The 14,746-nt window shown below is 38.1% G+C and overlaps 1 protein-coding gene and 1 long non-coding RNA gene across 2 annotated transcripts in view; both read left to right on the forward strand.

Annotated features, from left to right (window-relative positions):
• The window catches only part of LOC145291317 (uncharacterized), a 155,173-nt gene that overhangs the window by 112,721 nt on the left and 27,706 nt on the right, over positions 1-14,746 (forward strand). The window lies entirely within an intron of this gene.
• LOC145291580 (uncharacterized) lies at positions 6,014-7,354 on the forward strand (the record flags this gene model as incomplete). Its single annotated transcript, XM_080137655.1, has 1 exon — positions 6,014-7,354. A coding segment is annotated over one exon (1,110 nt), but the record flags the coding sequence as incomplete, so codon positions are not given.

Consider the following 14,746-nt stretch of genomic DNA (forward strand, 5'->3'; position numbering starts at 1 on the left):
TTGCCACCAACACCTTGTTTTGAAGTCTTGTTTTTGCTTACACAGTATATATATATGTATATATATATATATATATATATATATATATATATATTTAAATATTATTAATTAATATGTGCATAAAAGTAAGTCAAAAAATAAAAAAGTAAATACGTCCTAAAATGTGGGCGAAGAAAAATGTAAAACAAAGGGCAAATAACACCTTTCTCAGGGAGCGGAAAAAAGAAAGTAAGAAAAAAGAAATTAATCGCTAATAAAAAATAAAAAAATAAATAAAAATTCAACTATCTTATACATATATATATATATATATATATATATATATATATAGTATAAAGCTGAACGTCTGTGTGTGTGTCTGGTCACGAATAGGCTCCTATATGGTTGACTATTATAGAAAACTGATCACATATAATAATAGATGTATCGAGACACAGGAATGAGTATGTTTGATCTGGCATAATGATGATTCATTAAAATTGTGGGGTCTGCATATGCGCCTGATCCACAAAGTATGGAAATAAAAAAATTAAAAAAAACGTTTACAAGTATTTTTGATATAGATGTACATAATAATACTTTGATAAGTATGTTTTAACCTAAATAGGGATAGTATGATAAAATTGTGGGGTCTGCGTTCGTGCCTGGCCTCCAGAGAATAGAAATAGGCACAAACTTTAATAAAGACTTTTCATATCTATCTGCATAAGTATACTTTGATAATTATGTTTCAGTTTGAAGAAATATGGTATAATATGGGGTGTTCGTTCACGCCTGATCTCTATAGAATGGAAATATGTCACAAAGTTTAACAAGGTTTTTTAATATAGATCCACAGAATATTGTGATAAGTGTTTCAGTGTGAACAGGTATGGTATAATAAATTATGGGGTCTATCTATTTTATTTTTACTTTCATGATATTTTGCTTTGGTTTTGATACCCCCAAATTCGTAGCTATCTCTTTACAACCCTTCCTTTTCATAACCTATCATACTTTCATAAATCAGAGTCCATTTTCTGTAGGCTGTTTTTGAACCCAGTCAACGACGGGTACTTTTGCTAGTATATATATATATATATATATATATATATATATATATATATATATATATATATATCTTTTAGGCTGTAAGTGCATTTGAGAAGTTTTATCACCACACAAGTAGAAAAACCTAGCCTATATAATATACTGTAGATTCTTTTATAAATAGACGCGCATAGGAAATAAATGTTACATTTACAACCATGATACTGCTATACATTTAACTTTAATTCAAGTAATTATGTAACAATAATTTCATGAAAACAACAGTTGGTTCTTTGATAAGACAAACTTTTGCATTTTAAAACTTTCATCCAAGCTATTATATAAAAATAATTTTATAAAATCAACAGTAGGTTCTCTATAGTGCAGTGTAAACTACAATATATTTTGAGCTAAGTTACTGCGAGGAGGAATATTATTCCTCCTGGCCCACCATGGTGAGTCCCCAACTAGAACAAGCAAGCAATTTCATCCCAGACAATGTTCAGGTTTCCCTGTTAGTCATATATATATATATATATATATATATATATATATATATATATATATATATATATATATATATATAAATGATGATGATTGCTGCATTCTTCCAGATGATCGCCATCAAATTGAGTTCTCCCAATCTCGTCATCCATGCCATCTCAGATGACTCGGCACTTCCGGCGTAGATTTGCACATCTTTAAGCAGATGTGACATACAAATTGAGCAATTTCCACTGAGTTGGCTTCCTCTGGAGATTGAAGGGTATTCCTATTAACAATCACATCTTCTAAAGCCAGCAGGAGACTTGCAAACTTTGCTGCATATTAAACAGATCATTTGGTTCAGACTAAAAGGTACAAAGTTGACCTAAACAAGAGTTTTGTGCGACTTAAGGTGGTTGATGCAGCCAGCTTTTGATAAAAGCACTCGTTCACAAGTGTCGCATTTCTAGCTATGCGTGTCATGGTTAAGACCACTAATTAAACCTTTGTAAAGCTCTTACTTCAGATTGCTGTGGGCCTGCTTTCTTTTCTCTAGAGCATCACAACTTTCATGTGCAAGCTTTCGCCACTTCGGCCTTCGCAGAGTAAGTACTTCCTATGTGTCGATGTCAATTTGTAAGACTTTCAAATTATTCTTTGTAGAGTCCCTGAACCTCTTCCTAGGCTAGTGTTGAGGGCACTTGCCATTTTCCAGGTCCCCATAAAAAATTTGTTTTGACAGCCTACAATCTTTCATTTGAACCAGGTGGCCCACTCAATGCAGGTGAGATCTGATTAGAAAGGTCTGAACACTAGAGCAACACGCACTTCAGTATCGGGTACTTGTGCTTGCCACTTGATACGTCTCAAGCATTTTGGGTGAAATCGTTCAAGCCATTTAATGTGCCTTTGATGCAATGTCCATGTCTCTGATGAATACAATAGTGTGATTAGCACACAGATCTTGTAAACACAGATTCTAATCCTGTCTGTGATGCCACAATCAGACCACACTCTATTCTCCAACCTTCCAAGAGCCACAGATGCCTTCTGAATTCATCTGCAGATTTCAGTGTCGGGAGAGCCATCCTCAGAGAACTACCAAGGTAGACAAACGAATCAACTATTCCTAGTCTAGCACCATAGACCATGATGTTCGGCTCCACGTATGACTGGCCTGGTGCAGGAGTGAACATCATCTTTGTTTTAGACAGACTGATCCTCAGACCAAAGGCAGTGTAGAAGTCAGCAAAGCTATCCATTATATGCCGCATATCAGCCTCAGTGTGTGACAAAAAACAGCATCGTCTGCATGCAGTAGTACTTTGACTAAGACTTGATGCAGCTTGGTTCTGGTATTAAATCTTCTAAGATTAAAAACGCAACCTGTGGTTCGAAACTTTAATGACACCCTTATCGCAATCCTGAAACGCATGAGCAAGTAGAGCAGCAAAATATATAGAATAAAGAGTAGGGGAAAGAATATCACCTTGTTTGACGCCATCGTCAACTGGGATTTCAGTTCATTGAATATTCTAACAAAGGTTGGAGGACACCCTACTTTCTCTAAGATCAACCAGAGAGCATCCCTGTTGAGGTGTCAAATGCTTTGATCAGATCCACAAACACTTGTTACAGCGGTATCTGTTCAATACATTTCTTCTGGACTTGCTGGGATGAAAAAATCATATCCATAGTTCCTCTGCCAGACCTAAAGACACTTTGTGACTCTGGAATAGCATTATGACAAACATCCTCCAGTAACCTGTTTAATAGAAGTCGTGCGAGAACTTTTCCAGCAGCTTTCAAAAGCATGATCGCACGGTAGTGGCCACAAACATTATTCTGTCCCTTTCCTTTAAACAGGATCACTAAGACACCATCAATCCAATCCTTGCTACTGCTGATTTGTGTGATAGCCAACTGCACCTCAACCAGATTAAGCAAACGATCCATTCTGAATATGATATCACATTGTGATAGGCTATCAATTGCATCAGCATCTACTGCCGAGGGATTGTGAAACACATCAGTAAAGTGCTCTTGCCATCGTTTCAAGATATTTTCTGGATCTTTAATGACAACAGAACCATCTTTCGACATTAGGGAAGATATTGAAGAGGTAGGAGGACAAAATACTTGGCACAGGAGTCCATAAAATTCCTTCAAATTTTTAGTGCCAAATGTCTTTTGGATCTGCTCCGTTATATTCATCCGCCATTGGTTTTTCATTTTTCTTAGCTCACATTGCAATGTGGCTTTGGCCTCTTTGTATTGTCGCAAATTAGTTGTATGATCAGAATGATCTTCACGAAGTAAAGATTCATAAATTGTCTGTTTATTCATCAGCACAGCACCAAGAAAATAAACCCGAGTCTTAAAATTCACCAATGTGATATCAAATGCAAGATTATCAAGCTTTTCCGCCATACTCTTTTGAACTTAAGGCAACATCAATACGGCTAGGCACCTTAACGCCACTATGATGAACTTTTATTATGGATTTGTAGATTAAACTTTCCTCTCACCAACTTGTGATCGGTGTCACATTCAGCACTGCGCATGACACCAACAGTATATGCATCTCGAAGGTCGCATTATATATATACACATTTATATATATATATAGATATCCATGTGTATAAATGTATATCTTTAATTATATATGTATGTATTACAAACATACCATATATTATACATACATATACTATCTCTCTCTCATATATATATATATATATATATATATATATATATATATATATATATTAGAGAGAAAGAGAGAGAGTGAGAGCCGACCGCGTGTAGATGAGCCGAATAATTATCTTCTCGTGGAATTGTCGGTTTGTCATTGGCAGTCATTGTATCGCTTTGTTGTTGTATGAGAGTGTGAAGGTGCTGGTGAAGTGTGTATTAAAAGAGAATAAAAAAAGAGAGAAAGGGAAAATGTTGACAGAGCAACTGAGTGAGACTAACTCAGCTGCATCAGTGGAACGAAAGATGGAGAAGCAAATAGGTATAAATAAAGATATCGGAGGTAGTAGAAGCTTTTAGGAGGTGCTTAGGTGGCATGACTCTCCTTGGGTGTAGAGGGAGCCTGAGGGATTTGGATGACTGGTTGCAGTCATTCCAGATAGTATATGGGCTTCAAGATCCATAAATGATGTTGCTTGTATACAAAACTCCAAAAGAACCAGTCTCCCGATTTATAGGGAGGAGATACCAAGAGAACCCAGAATTGTCCTAGTGTACCAGATCACAGAAATGCATATAGCAGCTGTATGCACTAGGTTGATGCAAAAACAATATCGTTTTCTCACATATGCTACTTTTGTATATTATTTCTGAATTAATTAATTAATATATATATATATATATATATATATATATAGCCATGTAAAATATAATTTTGAAGCGCATTTTTTGCTCTATCAAATCGTGTTATTTATTACCATTCTCAATCTTCTCATTCATTTTTTTGCAGGCTTTTCGACAGCATGGACAAAATTCAAATCCGCACATTTTTTTCCAGTTCAAACTAGGCCAAAAGGCTGCTGAGACAGTTTGTGATATCAATGATGTGTTTGGCCCAGGTACCACTACCGAATGTGTTGCACAATGATGGTTCAAGAAATTTCACAATGGTGATGAGAGTCCCAAAATGAAGATGGTTGCAGCCGACCGGCTGCGATTGATAATGAAAATTTGAAAGCCTTAATTGAAGCCGATCCTTGCAAATCCACGCAAGAAGTTGCTGTTGAGTTTGAGGTCGACCACTCAACAGTTGTTCACAATGGTGAACAACTGTTGAGTGGTCGACCTCAAATTCTCTTTCACAAATCAAAAAAGTTGGATAAATGGGTGCTGCATGTATTGAACGATAATCAAAAAACATTGTCGTTTTAAAGTATCTTCTATGCTCCTTTTGCATAACAAAAACGACCAATTTCTCAAGTAGATTGTGACGTGTGATGAAAAGTAGATCATCTACGACAACCAGCAACGTTCAGCACAGTGGTTGGATGCCAGCTCCACAACACTTCCCAAAACCGAAATTGCACCAAGACAATGTCATGGTGACTTTTTGGTCATCTGCCGTGTCTCATCCATCACAGCTTCTTGAATCTGTGTGAAACGATTACTGCAGAAAAGTACTGTCACAAATTGACGAAATGCACCAAACTATGTGCCCAATACTCAAAATGCACCAGAAACACCAACGTACGTGCACAATACTCAAAATGCACCCGAAACACCAAATACTAAAAATGCACCAGAAACACCAACGTATGTGCACAATACTCAAAATGCACCAGAAACACCAACGTATGTGCACAATACTACAAAATGCACCAGAAACACCAATGTATGTGCATAATACTCAAAATGCACCAGAAACACCAACGTATGTGCACAATACTCAAAATGCATCAGAAACAACAACGTATGTGCATGATACTCAAAATGCACCAGAAACACCAACGTATGTGCATGATACTCAAAATGCACCAGAAACACCAATGTACGTGCACAATACTCAAAATGCACCAGAAACACCAACGTATGTGCACAATACTCAAAATGCACCAAAAACACCAATGTATGTGCACAATACTCAAAATGCACCAGAAACACCAATGTATGTGCACGATACTCAAAATGCACCAGAAACACCAATGTATGTGCACAATACTCAAAATGCACCAGAAACACCAATGTATGTGCACAATACTCAAAATGCACCAGAAACACCAATGTATGTGCCCAATACTCAAAATGCACCAGAAACACCAACGTGTGTGCCCAATACTCAAAATGCACCAGAAACACCAATGTATGTGCCCAATACTCAAAATGCACCAGAAACACCAACGTATGTGCACAATACTCAAAATGCACCAGAAACACCAACGTGTGTGCCCAATACTCAAAATGCACCAGAAACACCAATGTATGTGCCCAATACTCAAAATGCACCAGAAACACCAACGTGTGTGCCCAATACTCAAAATGCACCAGAAACACCAATGTATGTGCCCAATACTCAATATGCACCAGAAACACCAATGTATGTGCACAATACTCAAAATGCACCAGAAACACCAACGTGTGTGCCCAATACTCAAAATGCACCAGAAACACCAACGTGTGTGCCCAATACTCAAAATGCACCAGAAACACCAATGTATGTGCCCAATACTCAAAATGCACCAGAAATCCCAATGTATGTGCCCAATACTCAAAATGCACCGGAAACACCAACATATGTTCCCAATACTCAAAATGCACCAGAAACACCAACGTATGTGCACAATACTCAAAATGCACCAGAAACACCAACGTACGTGCACAATACTCAAAATGCACCAGAAACACCAACGTATGTGCCCAATACTCCAAATGCACCGGAAACACCAATGTATGTGCACAATACTCAAAATGCACCAGAAACATCAACGTATGGGGCCAATACTCTTTCATTGACAACTTCCTGCATGAAAAACGGTTTAAAAGCCGAGATGATGCTGAATCGGCATTCAATGATTTCATCGCTTCTAGAACTACAGATTTCTATACTAATGGGATAAATAAACTTGTTTCTTGTTGGTAAAAATGTGTCGAATTTAATGGTTCTTATTTCGATTAATAAATTTTATTATGATCTTTTGAAGTTGAATGTCAAAAAATGATATTATTTTTGCACCAACCTAATAAATGACCAAGCCGTATGCGAGATGACCTCATGACAATGAAAAAGATTATAAAAAGAACATGTACACAGACAGATGTTCACATTAGAGACAGGAGAGGTAAATGTGTTACAAGGAGGAAATAAATCTCTTTCAACAAAAAACGAATCGAGTTTTATTCCTTGTCTTGGTTTCTTTTGTGACGGTGTCTACATGTTAAGTGTATGTGTATAAAACTTGTGTAACATTACAGAAAGACCAGGCTTTTTCAAGAAAAAGAGTTCGAAATGAAAGAAAAAGAAGAAAAAATCGGTTACCACAGAAGAATGAAGTTGCAAAGGAATGACCTAGCGAGCTGTAAACTTTGGGAAGAGTTCTAGTATTATGACTCGGTTATATGATATTATAGGGAACATAGTTTTGTGCTCAGTTAATGAAGCAAATGGCTTATTAGGTTTTAAGTTAGAATTAAACGTTTAAAAATGAATGCAATTATATTCTTGTAAGATGGTATTTGAGCTGTATGTTTGTTCCAAGCTTTTTATTTTAAGGATTACTATAAAAAAGACTCATATAATTCTTAGCATGGGTTATGATGAGTATCTTAGAAATAATTGTTTTTAATTGGTGAGTGTCTAGTGCTTTTATTTTTCAGTATTTTGTTACTTGGATTCTCATAAATCTAATATGGAACACAGACTAGGTATATTTAAAGTCATCTTTAATTTTAAAATTAATGGCAAATGAAATTGCTTGGAGGTCAAGTAAGACACTTAATATGAACAAATATTATGTGTTGATCCTAAAGCTAGAGCTCTTTACGAGAGAAAAAAAACAGTGGTTGCATTGCTGCTGTGGTAGTAAGATAAGTGCCCACTAAACATTTGAGGCACTTACAATCCTCGGATAAAGAAATGGAGGATGTAGATTATGAAGTATTTGTTTGTAGACAGTCCAAAAGTTGCCAACAATTTGGACAATGAAACAAAGTTCCTGTGTATGGAATGTAATTTAGCCATTAGAAGACTGGTAACCATTAGTGTCTGGACCTCTTAATGGTTTGGTTTATGAACAAAATAGCTGAGAAAATAACGAAAATTACAGAAGTAATAAGTGAATAAACAAGGGCATTATGAAGATAAAAATAAAGGTTAACCCACTGCCATGGGTTAGTACTGAAATGTGACAAAAAAGGGGAAATGGCAATAATTGTTGCATAAAATGGTGATATCTGAATAAGGTGGGGGCATGGATGATGGCTCTGGCCCTTTGGATCAGGTGTCAACCGTAATTGTCTCAAACAAATAATCTTGCCAAAAGGGAGCTAATCTTGCTGGATATGCCAGAAGAATGACCTCAATGACCCTAGGCCATCAACGGATTATGACAATAGCAAATGTTCTTGAGGCTTGGGTGATATGCAAAAAGTCTAAAATAAAATTTTTGTGGTCTAAATAAGTTAATCTGTGTCTGAATTAAGTCCTGTCCCTTTTAATATGTTTACTAATTAAAAGAGATGAATTATAAAAACCTCCATGTTGTTTAACTGTTCACTAAGTCTTTTCTGAATTAAAAAATATACATACACAGTCATATATGCAAGCTGAGCTTTGAAGACCACTTATATAGATAACAGATCATGAGAATAGAAAGTGTCCTTGTGGCTTGATTGATCTTCAAAAAGTCGAGAGTAGACAGTTGACTAATTGTCTTTTGGTGAGGAATTGTGTGACAACTGCTGTCCTCCTTGATATAAAACAAGGCTGATTTTGCAGAGTTTTTGAATTTATACATATAGAGAATTAAAAATAAAAAGGGGCAAACCAAGTAATGTGTTCAGCAATGTTTCGTCTTTATTTCGAGACTTCCTCCGAAATAAAGACGAAACATTGATGAACAGTAAAGCAACCGCCCCTTTCAACCAGAACTAGCATCCATCCTTAAAAAACTGTTTAAACGTCATCTTAAGGAGAATTGCTTCCCATCACCCTGGAAAATCTCATCAGTATGCCCTGTATTTAAGAATTCAGGTGATTGCTCATCTCCCTCTCAGTACAGGCCAATAAGTCTCCTGTGCATCATGAGTAAGTTGCTGGAATCTGTGTTAAATAGAAAAGTAATCAACCATCTCAGCAAAAATAACCTAAGTGACATGCAATATGGTTTCTGTTCTGCTAGATCTACTTACAGTTATATCTCATAGGATTAGCGAATCTCTCGATCGAGGCTACCTTTCTAGGGCAATTGCTCTTGACATATCAAAGGCCTTTGATAGAGTATGGCATAAAGGTTTACTTCACAAGATCTCCAGCTACAGTATAGCTGGAAATGTCTCCTCAATTATTTAATCATTTCTCTCTGATAGGCTCATAAGAGTAGTGATTGATGGGCAGAAATCAGAAGCTCACAGTATTAATGCTGGAGTCCCTCAGGGGTCCATCCTGGGCCCAACTCTCTTCCTGATCTACATTAATGATCTTCCAAATCACATTCTTACATCATTCATAGACATTTATGCTGATGACACTACTATCTATAGTAGCATATATAAGACCGTAAACGACCAAGTTCTCTCTGATTCTCTCTCCTCTGATCTTGAGCAAGTGGTACACTGGGGAAAGAGGTGGCTTGTTACTTTTAATGCATCTAAAACCAAGCTTTTATCTTTACATCATCAACACTCAGATCCCCATCTGGCATCAATTGAAATGAATAGCTCTTGTCTTGGGGAGGTCTCAAGTTTTGACAAGCTCCTGGGCTTGACCTTTACTCCTGATCTTTAATGGAACACATACATTAAATCCGTTGCCAAGGTCGCTGGGTAAATGGTGGGATCCTTCTATCGATCCAGTAGATATCTCACTGCTGATGCAATTCTCTATCTATATAAGAGCCAGGTACGTCCAAGGATGCCACATTTGGGCAGGAGCTGCTAGAAAGGGCTTATCCTGCCTTGACAGAGTTCAAAATAGACTTCATAACCTCATAGGGAATGTCCTTTTCTCACAGAAGAGATCTTGCGCATTTGTCTCTGCTTTATTGTTATTTTCATGGCAAGTGCTTGGCTGAGCTCCAATCTATGGTCCCCCCTCGCCAAACTTTCACTAGAAACACCTGTCTAGCAGAAAACACTATCAATAATTTCCCTCACTCTTTATCTGTGCCTAAACTTAAACGTAGATTTTATGAGCAAAGCTTCTTTCTTAGAACTGCACACCTATGGAATTGTCTTCCGTTTTCTGCTTTCCAGCTAACTACAATATGGTTGTCTTCAAGTCTAATGTAAACAAGTTCTTGATGAGCCGTTCCATATAAGTTAAAAAATTTACCGAATTTCCATTACTAACGATTACAACATTGTCCAATTTCTACTGTACACTCTGTAACCCTTATCCTCGAGTGGCCTCTTGGCCTTGATAAATGGTGATGCTTATGCAAAAAAAAAAAAAAAATAAAAAAACCCACATAACTCGGTTTGTTCCTTTTTATTTTTATTTCTCTATTTTGTCGGAATACTATTTCCATTATTCTCATCATACATATATATTTAGACCCATCGATGCCTCCGTTCACTCTCAAGTACCAAAGGACACCCACTGTAGGGGTAGCTGTGCATATAATTTTGTGGACAGTGCTGCGCAATACCCAACCACACCTCTTCTGAATGGGCACTGTTTGAGTCCAGTGGCAAGGAAAAGTCCAGGATGACTGGAAATAATGCTGAGATAAGCGTAGAGCACATACAGCACCTGGAAGTCCCAAATAGTCACCCATGCAGTACACATATATATGCATATAGATATACACATATATATGCATATAGATATACACATATATATGCATATAGATAGATATACACATATATATACATATATATAGATATACACTCATATATATATATATATATAGATATACACATATCTATCTATATGTATATATATATATATGTATATATATATATATATGTATATATATATATATATATATATACATACATAAAACAAATATATGCATATATACATACATACACACAGACACACACACACACACACACATATATATATATATATATATATATATATATATATATATATGTGTGTGTTCATCCGTCGAAACGATGAGGACCATCTAATCATCCTGTAGGGTAGGATAAGGGGAGTTATCATTGCTGAGTACAGATATGGGTGATAAGCCCAATCTTTGCTTGAAAAATTCTATTGCAGTGGGAACAAGGAATAATAGTAGATGTCGAGGGTGTCAAAACATTGTCCTTCCTGTGCTTTCTGCGCTTCTCTGCAGTAACCTTTCGGTAACTTTCATATTTGCAGGCACCATCATGAACAGCAGCCCGCCACTTGGCTCTATGTAAAGCTGTCTGCTCCCATGATGACGGATAAACACTGAAAGCCTTCAGTGATTCTTTCAGAGTGTCTTTAAATCATTTTCTCTGGCTGCCATGGGAGCGTTTGCCATGTTGGAGCTCAGCAAACAGAAGCTTCTTGGGTAGTCTGTAGTCTGGCATGCGGGCTACATGACCAGCCCAGCGAAGCTGAGCCTTCATCAGGATAGTGGGGATGCTTGGGAGTCCAGCATGAGTGAGGACTTCTGTGTCTGGTATTCTTTCCTGCCATCCTATGTTAAGCAGTTTCCTCAGTTTGGTGGTGTGGAAGTGATTTAATTTTCTAGTGTGCCATTGGTAGACAATCCATGATTCGCATCGATAGAGTAAGGTGGTGAGTATGACAGCTTTATAGACTTTGATCTTTGTCATGGAGGTGATGCCTCTTCTGTCCCATACATTCTTGTAGAGTCTGCCAAACGCAGCGCTTGCTTTAGCGAGTCTGGTGTTGATTTCATCGTCAATGACTACATTGCAGGAGAGCGTACTGCCAAGGTAGGTGAACTTGTCAACTGCATTGAGTCTTTGTCCCCCGCTTGAAATGTTTGGTTCTGCATATGGTTTTGCCAGAGCAGGCTGATGCATCACCACAGTCTTCTTGGTATTGATTTGTGAGACCAAAATTTTCACAAGCCTTTGAGAATGTTTGCACTGTGTTGCATGCCTGCCTCAGAGGTAGCATTAAGGGCATAATCATCAGCAAACAGAAGATCATTTACAGTGTCTGGTTCAAATCTAGATTTAGCTTGTAGCCTCCTGAGGTTGAAGATTGATCCGTCATATCTGTACCTGATTCCAATGTCCACAAAAGCATCTGCGAAGGCATCCATCAGCACCACAGAGAACATGAGGCTGAACAGGATGGGAGCCAAAACACACCCCTGTTTCACTCCATTTGTGACTTCAAAAGAGTCAAAGGTCTCCTCACGATCTTGCACTCTGGCCATCATTCCATCATGAAACTGACGTATGATGGCAATGAATTTTCTAGGACATCCATACTTTGCTGTTATTCTCCAGAGACTTTCTTTGCTTACATTGTCAAAGGCTTTGGTCAGATCAACATACATGGAGTAAAGGTCTACATTTTGTTCTTGGCACTTTTCTTGGAGCTGCCTGGCAGCAAACACCATATCAGTAGTACCATGATCCTTACAGAATCCACATTGGCTCTTCGGCACGAGATCTTTTTTCAGATGAACTATGAACCTATTTAGCATTACTCTGGCCAGTACCTTGCCTGCAATGCATAGCAAGGATATTCCCCAGTGGTTGTCGCAGGCCTGGTGGTTACCTTTATGCTTGTATAGATGTATGATTGAGGCATCTTTGAAGTCTTAGGGAAGTACATCCTTCTGCCAGATCATATAGAAAAGCTGATGGAGTTTTTCAGTCTTGCTGCCCTCTTTATATATCTCAGCTGGTATAGAATCTGAGCCAGGCGCTTTTCCAGTGGATAACAAGCGGATTGCTTTTCCAGTCTCTTCAAGGGTTGTGAGTTCATCCAATTTTTCATTTACGGTAATTTGGAGAAGGCGGTCAATAGCCTCATCACTGATGGTAGAGGGACGGTTTAGTACACTTTTAAAATGCTCCTTCCACCTTCTCAGGATCACGTCTTTGTCAGTGAGGAGAGTGGATCCATCTGCACTGAGGAGAGGTGATGATTTGGATGGAGTTGGACCATAAATTTCCTTGAGACCATCATAGAAATTCTTCATGTCATTCCTATCTGCATATATTTGAATTTCATCTGCTTTCTTGCTTAGCCAAGAATCATGCATTTGTGTGAGCTTCAATTGAACGTTGCTATGCAAAAAACCTCAATCATACATCTATACAAGCATAAAGCATATGTCCTTCTTTAGTTTGGAGGATGGATCTCCAATATGGGTTTTGTATACAGAATGCTTCTCCTCTAGCAACTGGGTAATCTCAGTTCTTGTGTTTCCTGGAGACTGGCCCTAGGCACTCCATAGCTGTGTTGTACACTTTCTCGTAGATTGTCTCCCATGTTGTTTCCACATCTCGGTTGTCTATTCCAGTAGGTACAAGGCGTTTTGACAGAGTTTCAGAGAAAGATTTCTGGACAGTTTTTATTTTCAATTTGTTGATATTAAATCGTTTTGGTGCTGTCTTTCCTTGAGGTCTTGAATATGCAGATTGAGCTTAACCACTGTGAGACGGTGGTCTGTCCAGCACTCGGCTCCACACATAGCCCTAGTGATACATTCTGCCTGTCCCATTTCCTGATAATGATATAATCAATTAGATGCCAGTGCTTTGAGTGAGGAAGCATCCACGATGTCCTTTTGCAAATAGGGAGGCAAAACAGTGTTTATTATCAGCAGGTCATGCTCAGAGGAGGTTTAAAGAAGACCATTGCTATTACATTTTCCAATACAATGTTTTTCTATAACACTTTCCCAAGCAGCACTATCACAGCCTACTCGTGCATTAAAATCACCAAGTATGATGAGTTTGTCTGGAGTTGGTGTTGCACCTATGATGTTATTCAAGTCTTTGATGTCATCAGGGTTTGTCATCGTAGGAGCTGACAAGAATAGCAAACTTCTTTCCATTTCAGAGAGAGAGTCTCAGTGTCATTAGAGGGCCATTCACTCCTTTTGGAGGTCCAGCAGTTTACTCACAAGTGCATTTTTCACCGCAAAGCCAACTCCTGCCTCACACCTCTCTTCAGGTCCTCTGCCACTCCAAAAGAAGGTGTAGCCCTGACCTCTTTCATTAATTTCAGCTTCACCTGGCAGTCTTGTTTCACTTAGAGCAGCAATGTCAATATTGTACCTGGCGAGTTCGCCTGCAATGAGTGCAGTGCGTCTTTGTGGTCTGTCTATGTAATTTTTGTCCAAGAGTGTACGAACATTCCATGTCGCAATCTTGATAGGTATGTTTTTCTTTATTTCGACCGCATTATTAGGGTTCCCACTGACCGTGGTAAGCCAGCCAGGATATAGTGGAGCGGGCAATGTTTGGGGCACCTTTCTAGCCCATTCCTCACGCTACGGGAGGTGAGCAGTGATGTCCAAAAGAGGCCTGCTCAGACACTCAGATGGCTGCCAAACTCCATTTCCACTCCCATTAGTGGAGAGCGACCCTATGGCCTGACCCGCCTGTGTTCAGGTTT

The sequence above is a fragment of the Euprymna scolopes genome, chromosome 12 (assembly GCF_053919585.1).
Source record: "Euprymna scolopes isolate OS-2025 chromosome 12, ASM5391958v1, whole genome shotgun sequence".
In the NCBI taxonomy this organism is placed as follows: Eukaryota; Metazoa; Mollusca; class Cephalopoda; order Sepiida; family Sepiolidae; genus Euprymna; species Euprymna scolopes.